Raw genomic sequence first — 13,899 nt, 5'->3', positions numbered from 1 at the left:
AAGGGCCGGCGGAGGAGCAGGGGCCGGCGGAAGGGCCGGCGGAGGAGCAGGGCCCGGCGGAGGAGCAGGGCCCGGAGGAGGAGCAGGGGCCGGCGGAGGAGCCGGCTGAGGAGCATGGGCCGGTGGAAGGGCCGGCTGAGGAGCAGGGGCCGGCGGAAGGGCCGGCTGAGGAGCAGGGGCCGGCGGAAGGGCCGGCTGAGGAGCAGGGGCCGGCGGAAGGGCCGGCTGAGGAGCAGGGGCCGGCGGAAGGGCCGGCTGAGGAGCAGGGGCCGGCGGAAGGGCCGGCTGAGGCGGGGACAGGCGAGGGCGCCGCTGAGGCCGGGACAGGCGAGGGCGCCGCTGAGGCCGGGACAGGCGAGGGCGCCGCTGAGGCCGGGACAGACGGCGATGCCTGGGCAGGAGTGGACGCCGCGGGACGAGGCGGCGACGCCTGGGCAGGAGAGGACGCCGCGGGACGAGGCGGCGGTGTCTGGGCAGGAGAGGGCGCCGCGGGAGGAGGTGGCGGCTCTGGCCACCAGTCCTCCAGGGGCGGCTCGGGCCACCAGTCCTCCAGGGGCGGCTCGGGCCACCAGTCCTCCAGGGGCGGCTCGGGCCACCAGTCCTCCAGGGGCGGCTCGGGCCACCAGTCCTCCAGGGGCGGCTCGGGCGGACCCTGGGTAGCAGGGGGAGCTGGCGGACACTGGGCAGCAGGGGGAGCTGGCGGACACTGGGCAGCAGGGGGAGCTGGCGGACACTGGGCAGCAGGGGGAGCTGGCGGACACTGGGCAGCAGGGGGAGCTGGCGGACACTGGGCTGCAGGGGGAGCTGGCGGACACTGGGCTGCAGGGGGAGCTGGCGGACACTGGGCTGCAGGGGGAGCTGGCTGCCTCTCCAGGGCAGCAGGGGGCGCTGGCTGCCTCTCCAGGGCAGCAGGGGGCGCTGGCTGCCTCTCCAGGGCAGCAGGGGGCGCTGGCTGCCTCTCCAGGGCAGCAGGGGGCGCTGGCTGCCTCTCCAGGGCAGCAGGGGGCGGGACCGGTAGCGGAGCTGGAACAGGGACCGGGGCAGGCCGCGGGACCGGAGTAGGGGCCGGGGCAGGCCGCGGGACCGGGGCAGGCCGCGGGACCGGAGTAGGGACCGGAGTAGGGACCGGGGCAGGCCGCGGGACAGGAGTAGGGACCGGGGCAGGCCGCGGGACAGGAGTAGGGACCGGGGCAGGCCGCGGGACAGGAGTAGGGACCGGAGTAGGGACCGGGGCAGGCCGCAGGACCGGAGTAGGGACCGGAGTAGGGACCGGGGCAGGCCGCGGGACAGGAGTAGGGACCGGGGCAGGCCGCGGGACAGGAGTAGGGACCGGGGCAGGCCGCGGGACAGGAGTAGGGACCGGAGTAGGGACCGGGGCAGGCCGCAGGACCGGAGTAGGGACCGGGGCTGACCACGGGACACGAGTAGGGACCGGGGCAGGCCGCGGGACACGAGTAGAGGCCGGGGCAGGCCGCGGGACACGAGTAGAGGCCGGGGCAGGCCGCGGGACACGAGTAGAGGCCGGGGCAGGCCGCGGGACACGAGTAGAGGCCGGGGCAGGCCGCGGGACACGAGTAGAGGCCGGGGCAGGCCGCGGGACAGGAGTAGGGCCCTGGGCTGACCGCGGGACAGGAGTGGGTAGCGGGGTACGCCGAATGGCCAGCCTGCTACCACGCCAGGCCGCTCGGGGAACCTGGGAAATGAGACAGGGTGCCGACCGGAATGGGTCTCTGGGTCGGCTTTGCCGTGGCTGACGCGGGCTTACGCTGGGGGATGGCCACCGGGGAATCCAGCGGTCCAGGGGGTGACGGTAGGGGTCCTCCTCCTCGGAGTCGGAATCCGGCCATCCGAGGAGTTCCCCTACCGTCCATTTCTGCTGCCTCCTTTTTGGTAGGTGGGTCATTCTGTCACGCTGTTAGGTATGGAGACGGAGGCAAATGCAGAAGTCCATAGGGTTTCCCCTTTTTATTAAACAAACGAAGGAATAACGTAAACTGAGTGCCGGGCACTACAAAAAGTCCAATGGTGCAGGGGCACAACAGGCACAACAGGCACAACAGGCACAACAGGCACAACAGGCACAACAGGCACAACAGGCACAACAGGCACAACAGGCACAACAGGCACAACAGGCACAACAGGCACAACAGGCGTACACGACATATACACACACAATGACCCACAAGGACAAGGAGAAAAGGGCTGAACTAAATACACTGAGAAAACGAGGAAAACAGAAACAGGTGGGGGCTAAAACACAGGTGAACTGAATATAACGTTGAACAGAAACAAGAACAGGAAAGACCATACAAGGACGAGACAAGGAAACACAGAAAACACGAAGCGGAATAGCCCCTTCAGGAAGGGACCATTACACATACAAGGACAAGACAAGGAAACACAGAAGACACGAAGCGGAATGGCCCCTTAAGGAAGGGACCATCACAGATCCGAACTAGGGTCAACGGTGAAGATAAACGTTAAGAGTGTCAAAGTGAAAATTGTTTCCACTAGACTACAGGTTCTACTGATTAAAAAAAAGCTTGTAAATGCAATTTATACGTACTCCATTTAATTTCTTTCCTCAGAATTTTGATTAATGGAACTGAAGTGTATTCTTGTGAATCTCAAACAAGCCCTGCAGCCCTAAGCACTTGATTGGAATGCCCTCTGAAATGGTAGCTAGGGTGTCAATTATGGATTAAATGTTCATTTGACTCTGAAGTGTTGGGGTGATTTGGAATTCAACATTGCTTTCACAATGCTAACACTGACAGCAACCCCTGTGGTTGGTTATCATGGAGCTTTCAGTGATTTGCATAATGCTGTAGTGTTGTGCAAGTATTTTGAAAACCTTTACTGCCTCTTACACCATGTACCCAGTGCTCAACAACTCAGTCTGCAGAAAAGTCTCTACACCTTTCTCTCCTTGAAAATGAATGGGAGCGGCACATCAACAACACATGGCCGCTTTTTCAGGTCCCTTTTTATCCTTTTTATTCTGACCAGGCCTGATTGGAGGAAGGTGTGCCTCATCAGAAGTTGGCAGCTGTGCCGGATTCAAGGGCCCCATTTAGCAGCTCTGAGCCAGGTGGTTCTCACCAGCATTGGCTTGACGCTCATGTGGAGAGGAAGCGTTCACGCCATAATATAAAAATTACGACCAGCCCAGCCAACAAAAAAGGCTCCAGCCCTTCTGGCATTGGCCAGAATTGCCAGATGGCCAATCTGCCCATGAGTGTGTGTGTGTGGAGTCTCAGGAGACTTGAGATCCACTCTTGCATAATTACTGGCTAGAGATTTACGGAGCCAGATTCATGCAGCATGTTATCTTCATCTGATTTGTCTCTGAATTGTGCTAGAGAGAGTGTGCTACTGAAATTAGCATTTGCATTTTAATCTGGCCAAGTGGCATGCTTGCCTACAGTGCACGAAACAGTTCCACTGACAAGTTGTTGGTATGAGGTTGGTGTCTTTCATTTCTTAAGCAAACCCATTGGAAATGCAAATTTTGGGATTCAATGTTCATGCCAACAAATCAAATGGCTGAGATCTGTCCGATTTTCTGTCTCAGTTTAGCTAAGCTGACACCTGACACAAAGTCCTACAGACTAGAAAGGCTGCTCTGATGTTTGTCGGCAAGAGAAGTTACGAAGGAGATGAGCACTGCTTGTTGGATATCTAGGTTTCAAATTGAACAAATCATGACCTGTTTTACTAAAGCACTGCCCCCCAAAACCAAACTATTGTTTAAATATTTGGCACAGTGAATTTATGAGGATGCTTGCAGTGTTGCAAATGCAAATCGCTAGTTAAGAACCAATCAAAACGCACATTTTCTGAGCGAATCTCGTGGACAAAATAGGCCTCCTGCCCAGCCCACTGAGTCACAGCGTACCTAAGCTGTGAGAAACATAGGCTGCATCAGCCAGGCTAGTCTCAGTTAGCCATTGACTTTGATTCAGTGTGCAATAATCTGAGTTGTCTGCAGTTTCCAAAGGGTACATGGATCTTTCACTTCTATCTGCGCTGAGCTGAGTGACATAATGTGTAGCTGCAGGTGGATGCTCACTCCTCACACTAAAACTGTCAACATTAATTATGTTTTTTATCCACTTGTACGGTATGTATGTGTGTGAATGTTTTCTGTAATAGGCTACCATAATGGTATAAGGTCTAATTTATTACGCCAGCATATGGAATTGTTTTAAGAGGGTGGTGGAAATATGGATGATCCGTATTAGTAGGTTCTTAATCCCAGGGCCTCCCTTTTCCCATTTGAAATATTTCACACAAACGAAGCCAAAAACCAAAAACTAACTCCCTAGATAACTAACAACGTTGTTTTCATATAGGAAACGTGTATGGCACAACTCCTGGTCCTGGTCAAGACAATCTCCTGAACTCCAAATTGAATGTCAGAATGGGAAAGAAAGGTGATTTAAGCAATTATGAGCGTGGCATGGTTGTTGGTGCCAGACGGGCCGGTCTGAGTATTTCACAATCTGCTCAGTTACTGGGATTTTCACACACAACCATTTCTAGGGTTTACAAAGAATGGTGTGAAAAGGGAAAAACATCCAGTATGCGGCAGTCCTGTGGGCGAAAATGCCTTGTTGATGCTAGAGGTCAGAGGAGAATGGGCCGACTGATTCAAGCTGATAGAAGAGCAACTTTGACTGAAATAACCACTTGTTACAACCGAGGTATGCAGCAAAGCATTTGTGAAGCCACAACACGCACAACCTTGAGGAGGATGGGCTACAACAGCAGAAGACCCCACCAGGTACCACTCATCTCCACTACAAATAGGAAAAAGAGGCTACAATTTGCACGAACTCACCAAAATTGGACAGTTGAAGACTGGAAGAATGTTGCCTGGTCTGATGAGTCTCGATTTCTGTTGAGACATTCAGATGGTAGAGTCAGAATTTGGCGTAAACAGAATGAGAACATGGATCCATCATGCCTTGTTACCACTGTGCAGGCTGGTGGTGGTGGTGTAATGGTGTGAGGGATGTTTTCTTGGCACACTTTAGGCCCCTTAGTGCCAATTGGGCATTGTTTAAATGCCACAGCCTACCTGAGCATTGTTTCTGACCATGTCCATCCCTTTATGGCCACCATGTACCCATCCTCTGATGGCTACTTCCAGCAGGATAATGCACCATATCACAAAGCTCGAATAATTTCAAATTGGTTTCTTGAACATGACAATGAGTTCACTGTACTGAAATGGCCCCCACAGTCACCAGATCTCAACCCAATATAGCATCTCTGGGATGTGGTGGAACGGGAGCTTCGTGCCCTGGATGTGCATCCCACAAATCTCCATCAACTGCAAGATGCTATCCTATCAATATGGGCCAACATTTCTAAAGAATGCTTTCAGCACCTTGTTGAATCAATGCCACGTAGAATTAAGGCAGTTCTGAAGGCGAAAGGGGGTCAAACACAGTATTAGTATGGTGTTCCTAATAATGCTTTAGGTGAGTGTATGTGTACTGCTACTGCTCCATCTATGGTAGGTTTAGAGATTCAGAGCCTTTTTAAAAAGAAAAAGGAAACGAGAGAGAAACATGGGAGAGGAAACGAGAGAGAAACATAAGATAAGATAGGAAAGGAATGAGAAACGTGAGAGAAATAAGAGAGGAAACGAGAGAGGAAATTAAATAGAGAAACGAGAAAGAAATGTGAGATAAAATAATTCCTTATTTTACATAATGATTTGCATAAGGTTTCATTGGTATGCACCTAGAGACAAGCCAAGAAAAAGGTTGGGTTTGAACAGGGGATATCTATATGCAGTATGTGATACCTGTATTTTAATATGGTATATTCATTACTTTGTTTTGATACGATTATCTGCACAAACAATAAGAGTGCTTGCCATTGTCTTCCTCTGTCTCAATTACCCTCTACATATGCAAAGGCATGGAGTTGTGATAAATGCTCAGAAACACATCCAGGATACCCAGGTATAGGTCTCTGTCACTACCAGTGAGTGAATTGTATTGTCATAGGTGTGGCGAAAAGGACAATTTATGTTAATCTTCTTCATAAACTACACTTTATTTCCCCCCTTGGACTTTTCCATAAATTTTTCTAAATTAATTGCAAATACATTAAATCAAATGAACACATTAAATAAATTGATTGAGTGAATATTCACCCCTTTGCCAAGACCCACCTGAATGAGCTGTGCTGCTACCAATGGTCTGCATAAGTGACATAAATAGTTGAATGGAGTGTGCTATTAAGTAGTGGCGTCGTTAGCCCTGGGCGTCCGAGGCTATAGCCCTGGATCTTTTATGAATAGCCCCAGATCTCAAATTGACCAAAAAAATTATAATACAAAATAGCCTGTGATCTAACACTACACATAATCATGAGAACACCATAACTATACCCTGAAGCATAGTGGTGGCAGCATCATGCTATGGGGATGCTTTTCTGCATCAGGACCTGGACAGCTTGTGAAATTAGAGTGCAAAATGGATGTAGCAAAGTACTGAGAAATCCTGGGAAAAAACCTACTGAAGTCTGTAAGAGACCTCGGACCTGGGAGAAGATTAATCTTCCAACAGGACAATGACCCCAAACATAAACACAAAAGGACATTGTCCTAGTGTGGCGCAGTCAAAGCCTGGACTTCTATCCAAGTGGAAAGAGTAGAAAATTGCTGTTCATCAAAGGTCCACATCCAATTTGACAGAGCTTGAGCAATTTTTAAAAGAGGAATGGGCAAAAATAGCTTGGTTTAGATCAATATTACCTTTTATTTCCTTCCAAAGGTAACAATGCCAAATATTGACGTGGTTGAATACCGATGCAATCCTAAAATGTTATGTTTTGTATTTCTTATTAATTTAAAACTATTTGTATTTAATTTCTTACTTTGACCTTGTGGACATTTTGGTGTCATTGGCAAAAATAATGAAGTACATTTTTTTGTAACTCAGTAATATTAGAAACATTTTAATGGAGGTGAATGCTTTTAACGGCCACTGCAATATATATTATTTTCGCCAACCATGGAAAATGCAGTTTGCTTACTCCCTGCCAAGTTTGCCTACAGTTGACATAGAAATCCATTAACGCAAGTCAGTGTATCAATTAATTCAACAATTATTGTTTGCACATTAACACTACAGTACTGTACTGTTTATCTTATCATGATTAGGAAAATGATTTTAGTAACTGTCTTAGTAACTGATTGGCTCAAGATCAGCAATGGATTACACATGCACAGTGACTGTACTGTATATATATCCACAAACCCACAGTATTTATCCCTATCTATCTAGATGTGGATGTGAATCTATAGCATCTGGCTATAGCAAATGTTAATTGGATGTCATGTTTTGAGGACAATCATTCCTATATTAAGTGAGTGGCCTGTCGGTACCATTCTAAGACAATGAGAGAATAAGGAAGGAAGCAGTGATTGCGTGATGATAAAGCATTCAGTCAATGTACCAGACATTTGATTAAACCCGGCTTTTCTCACCTCTGAAATCACAACAGAAAGAGGATTAGATGTTGCCTAAGTGTCATAAGTGAGATCCGAGTGCTTTGTTGAGGACATGACAAATGAGCACATTAAAGTCAAGTAGTGCATGAAGTACAGGAGACAGAGAAGAGAAAGCGTACTGAGAAAGATTTTGTATCCAGTTCAGAGTAGATACGTCTAAGACCTTCTTATGCCAAAACATGGCTGCTTGTTTTAGATGGTCTCCTTACTGTTGATACTTATGATCTTATCAGGGTAATTTAATATGTAAACCAAGTTTGAGTTGAGATACATATATTGTTAAACAAAGAAATGTGCATAACAGTAACATCTCTCCCTTTCGTTCTCTTTCTCCCTCTCTCTCTCCTCTCTCTCTTTCTCCCTCACTATTTCGCAATCTCTCTCTTTCTCCTGCAGCCTGAAGAATCAGATATGTGTCCAGTGAATCTTGAAGAACAAAAAAAAAACGTTGGATTGATGTCAGACAAGCTGTCCAGCTTGCCCCAATTTTTCTGCCTCTGCCCTGCTTTCTCTCTCTACCACACACACTCACACATACACACGCACAGACACACAATCTCTCTATCTCTCTCTCTCTTTCTGTCTCTGTTGTGGTCCTTCTGCAATACAGTAGGAGAACTAGTTGTTTTTTTGTAAAGGTCCATCTCCACAGCATCTGTCTTACCAGTGAATTTAAAGTGTATGCAGAACTCTTCTCATTTTGGCCTTGTGATCAATATTCTACAAATGTTTCATTCCACATCAACAGAATCTCAGTACCTTTAAAGACAATGGTTCAAGAGCATAACAGTGGATCCGACAAAGGGGGTGGTCCTCTAAATGTACGAAGAACCAAACCAGTTGTGAGTGGTTAGAGAGAGAAAGACTCAATGGCATTTTGACTCAAGTAATAATGTTTTTTTTTTAAATCTATTTAACTCTAAAACATATTATGTATAAGAAATAACTTATATATAAGTAATATATTGTTTTGATTCCATTTATTTTTTACTAATTGTTTTCCTTTTTTATTACAATGATAGAATAACTACATTGATTAGGTATATGCTTTGTATTCCCATCAAATCTCACAGTAACATAATATCCCTGGTGGACAACAGAGTTTGTTGGCCAATAATAAAGAGTCCTGGAAGAGTCCCTGTAGGTTGGGGATCTATGTTGTCAGTGTTCCAGGTGTAAACATGTGTTCTCTCTTCCTACATATGTTATGGAAGTTCAATTGTGGTCTTCGTCTCAGGGAGGTCCCATTGATTCAAGTCATGAGTCATGACTTCATTTTCACTGAGTTTATTCATATATAGCCTTTTAGAATGTGTTAGTATTACAACCAATTACAGTCGATTTGAATCAAACCATGTTATTCTGTATTGGTGTAAAGCATTGCTGTTATGATAATGATGATGATGATGATGTCTTATTATGAAATGGAAAGTATTTAAAAAGCTATCCAACTTCAATATACAACCTTATTTCAACCTTCTGTAGCAACCTTTTCATTCTAATATGTTATTAGAACATTACCGCTATGTCATGACAGTGGTTGCTGTTGCCATATACTTAACCAGATTTTGGTGGTAAAAGAGATAATTAACAAGCAGGTGTTCTGGTTTGAATTTATGTTTGTTCTTACTTGTTGTGGATTAAACTATTTATTTGTAATTGGGAAAACATAATGTGTCTGCATACAGATACAAAATACAAGTTATTTATTATTCAGTCAGTACAGTGCTGTCAGTGTCTGTCGACAGGAAATATGTGTTTGATCAATAGCCATGATAAATGTTTAAAAGGTATTTTTGTGCTAACTTTATAATAATTGATCTGTTTGTTTTGAAATGAGAAATGTCTGGAATTGTTACACAAATTTAAACCAATCATTCTTCTACCTTTTTTATTTTTTAAGAATACTTGAACAGTTTTTTATTTACTCCTTACACTGTAAGAAATAACAAAAACAAAAAAAAGCATTTTCATGCATGTTTGAGAGATGGAGAGAGAAATTCTAAAACAAAACAAATGATCCAATCTGAATATCAACTGAAACTAGCTCCACTCAGAGCATTCTATGTTGTGAGGTGCCACAGGCAAAACATAAAATAATGTATAAGTGTTTTAATATTGGAAACAACTGAATATGTACTCTGTGCTCATATTATTTACTAAATAACGCAACTCTCCCATCAACTGAATTGCTTTGCTCAGCCCAAGATATGATGTTACATTCTGCCCAACTTTGCATTGGATCTAGTGTCTCTCCCTCGATCTCCAGAGGAGCTCCACCTCTCATACACCCTTATTCCCTTTGTGCTCTCTCTCTGAGTTGTGTACACTACTGTGTCTAAAAAATAATTAAAGACACGTGCAACTGTACTATTCCACCTGTCCAGTCCTGTTACTTTATTCTGTTTTCCTCAAACCAAGAATTATTCCCGAAGTCCAATTTGAATGTACATTTTATATGGTTGAATGAAGATCCAAAGACTTCCTATTTTTGTTGTCCAAGTCATTCTTTCCTGTACTTTTCTATATATGTATTGGTAGACTCACCAGTGTGATACTGATACTGATCATGTTTCTCTCTCAGTAAGATATTTCTGTATGGAGGTGGTTGTATTCTACATAGGAAATGTCATATTTTGTCCAGATAACCAGAAATGTTAAATTAGCTCTAGAATGATGTAAATAATACTCATTCTAATTTAAGAGTCTAGACTTTAAATTATTTTATCTGCTGAAATATCAGGTGCCAAGAAACCACTGTACACTCAGTGCAATTAATATACAAAGTTTTACACATACAACAGATATACTGTATTGTTGTAATGCTTTACACCAATAAACATAATAATAAGGAACACCGTAATCCAAACACATCTTTAGAAAATAGCTTGCCTGTTAGCCCACAAAAATGTAAGTTAACATTGGCCAGTACCAAAACATTTTCACTAGTTGGCTGGCATAGTATCAAAGCTATTTTTTTACATCTGGTTGTGATCATTTCATCTTGTTACGTTTACTTTGCCCAAGAGACTAGCTTGCTGGCTAAGGTTAGCCAGAAACAAGAAGTTAGCTAGCTAGTGTGCAGATGAGGACATGAAAAGAAAGATGGATTGTTCTATGTATTTTTTACTTTCGCATGCTTTCTCTGTTTTACAAACATGTTTAATTTGAGCCAATTTACTATTGAGTTTTAGCCAACTCAACTCTTGCTGTCCTAAACTGCTGGAGGGTTGGCCTTCTTTGTAGGGATGTGACAAGTACTCGGACAAAACAGGTATTGTTACAGATATGAGGATTTTGCCAGGTCCAAATATGATATGATTATTTAGTATCATTATCTGTGAGCATCTGCTAAGATTGGATTCTATTTAGCGGAACAATCTCTCCTCATTTTCAAAGAGAAGTGCTAAAACATGCCCATAATGTCTCCTTCACCCAGATATTAAGATACTTGTTAACAGTCATTAATACATATTTGTGTTCGGTGAAAATTTATATTATTTTCTCAGGCTGAATTTATACGCTCACATTATAAACAAAGAAAATAATATATATTATAAAAAATGTATTGTAATTTAGCAGACATTTTATCCAAAGTGACTTACAGTAAGTACAGGGAGAGTTTTCCAGTAGCAACTTAGGGTAAAGTGCCTTGCCCAGGGACACGACCTGAGCTCTAAGTGATGGTGCAATAAAGAACAGTTGAAGAATACCTTGGTCCACCATTAATTGCAGGCTAACTCAGAACAATCATACTATGTTGAACAATTCAAGCTAGGAAAAAAAATCTGATGTGTGCTCAGAATATTTGGTCAATAATATTGGGGGAAATAATACAAACCCGATTCCAAAAAAGTTGGGACACTGTACAAATTGTGAGTAAAAAAGGAATGGAATAATTAACAAATCTCATAAACTTAATTATAATTAACAGTAGAATATAGAGATCATGTTGAATGTTGAAAGTGAGACATTTTGTAATGTCATGCCAAATATTGGCTCATTTTGGATTTCATGACAGCTACACATTCCAAAAAAGTTGGGACAGGTAGCAATAAGAGGCCGGAAAAGTTAAATGTACAGATAAGGAACAGCTGGAGGACCAATTTGCTACTTATTATGTCAATTGGCAACATGATTGGGTATAAAAAGAGCCTCTCAGAGTGGCAGTGTCTCTCAGAAGTTAAGATGGGCAGAGGATCACCAATTCCCCCAATGCTGCGGCAAAAAATAGTGGAGCAATATCAGAAAGGAGTTTCTCAGAGAAAAATTTCAAAGAGTTTGAAGTTATCATCATCTACAGTGCATAATATCATCCAAAGATTCTGAGAATCTGGAACAATCTCTGTGCGTAAGGGTCAAGGACGGAAAACCATACTGGATGCCTGTGATCTTCGGGCCCTCAGATGGCACTGCATCACATACAGGAATGATACTGTAATGGAAATGGGCTCAGGACTCATGGGCTCAGGAATACTTCCAGAAAACATTGTCGGTGAACACAATCCACCGTGCCATTCGCCGTTGCCAGCTAAAACTCTATAGGTCAAAAAAGAAGCCGTATCTAAACAGGATCCAGAAGCGCAGGCGTTTTCTCTGGGCCAAGGATCATTTAAAATGGACTGTGGAAAAGTGTTCTGTGGTCAGACTAATCAAAATTTGAAGTTCATTTTGGAAAACTGGGACAACCCAAGTTGTTATCAGCGCTCAGTTCAGAAGCCTGCATCTCTGATGGTATGGGGTTGCATGAGTGCGTGTGGCATGGGCAGCCTACACATCTGGAAAGGCACCATCAATGCTGACATTTATATCCAAGTTCTAGAACAACATATTCTCCCATCCAGACGTCGTCTCTTTCAGGGAAGATCTTGCATTTTCCAACATGACAATGCCAGACCACATACTGCATCAATTACAATGTCATGGCTGCATAGAAGACGGATCCGGGAACTGAAATGGCCAGCCTGCAGTCCAAATCTTTCACCCATAGAAAACATTTGGCACATCATAAAGAGGAAGGTGCGACAAAGAAGACCTAAGACAGTTGAGCAACTAGAAGCCTGTATTAGACAAGATTGGGACAACATTCCTATTCACAAACTTGAGCAACCTCAGTCCCCAGACGTTTGCAGTCTGTTATAAAAAGAAGAGGGGATGCCACACAGTGGTAAACATGGCCTTGTCCCAACTTTTTTGAGATGTGTTGATGCCATGAAATTTAAAATCAACTTATTTTTCCCTTAAAGTGATACATTTTCTCAGTTTAAACATTTGATATGTCATCTATGTTGTATTCTGAATAAAATATTGAAATTTGAAACTTCCACATCATTGCATTCTGTTTTTATTCACAATTGTACAGTGTCCCAACTTTTTTGGAATCGGGTTTGTATATATTTGTGTACATTTTGGCAGCCAGTTTAGATTTAGTCATAGTCTTAGTCATTTGATGAAAATTCATTTTAGTTTCAGTCACTTTTTGTCATTTCTGTGCCTCCTTAGTTTTAGTCTACTTTTATTTGAGAAATACTCTGGCAATGTGAGTTTAAGAATGCATTTGAATTCAATGTTATTTTCCATCCCTAAATCACAGTATCATACAATGTCTTTCATCCCTTCATCTCAGTCCCAAGGACCCAAACTTAATTTTTTAACTTAAACTAATTCGACTAGGCTAATACCAGTATTGGAAATTGGTGCAACGCAGAGGTTATATTGCTACAGTGTTACTTCAGTTGAAAGTGGCTGTTGCTGCTGTCAAATAAATAGTTCCAGTTACAATGGTCAATTAAATTGAAAATAATAACACAACATGCATTTATGACTTTTAGAACTAAATAAAACCATATTCTGTGCAATCATTTCAAATAAACTATGCCAGTATGGGTGACACAGTTTTGAGGAATAGAAAGTGGTTTGAATCAAGCTGGCAACAAGGCTCTGACATACCTATCTGCTGCTATCGAGGAGGGCAAGCCGGACTGAGATTTAACCCCACATCAAGTACTGTAGCTGTATGCCGCTAACATTAACATTAGCTAGCTAGCCAGCTAAACTGCTCATCTATCATTGAGTCAATCTCATCCTCCATCAACTGCTGGTTTGGGCCTGCGGCACTGCAGCACTGTCTGCAGAAATGGTAAATTAGCTACAAGGAAAAGAAAAGTTGTTAGCAAGATCCCCTCCCACCATGCACATCATTGGAAATCTCCGCCCATTCCTGCCAGCACCCTTTTTCATAGACTTTACAATCAAAAATAATTAAGAAAAAATATATTTCCCTGCACTGCCCCTTTTTAACCTGACATCTAGATCATGGAACCATATGACAATACAATGTTTGTCACCACAACATTACTATCACT

The 13,899-nt window shown here is 43.9% G+C and overlaps 1 protein-coding gene across 1 annotated transcript in view; it reads left to right on the top strand.

The window, feature by feature from the left end:
• zmat4a (zinc finger, matrin-type 4a) overlaps positions 1-10,022 on the top strand; it is a 160,532-nt gene extending 150,510 nt beyond the window's left edge. The window contains exon 7 of the mRNA XM_013136765.3: positions 7,931-10,022. Coding sequence (XP_012992219.1) covers positions 7,931-7,958 — 28 coding nt within the window. The 3' untranslated portion in view covers positions 7,959-10,022. The remainder of the gene's footprint in view (positions 1-7,930) is intronic.
• The last annotated feature ends 3,877 nt before the right edge of the window (positions 10,023-13,899 follow it).

Source organism: Esox lucius, chromosome 13, assembly GCF_011004845.1.
Source record: "Esox lucius isolate fEsoLuc1 chromosome 13, fEsoLuc1.pri, whole genome shotgun sequence".
NCBI classification, from domain to species: domain Eukaryota; kingdom Metazoa; phylum Chordata; class Actinopteri; order Esociformes; family Esocidae; genus Esox; species Esox lucius.
The sequence above is the reverse complement of the archived record's forward strand: the minus strand, read 5'-3'. Positions and strand labels throughout refer to the sequence as shown.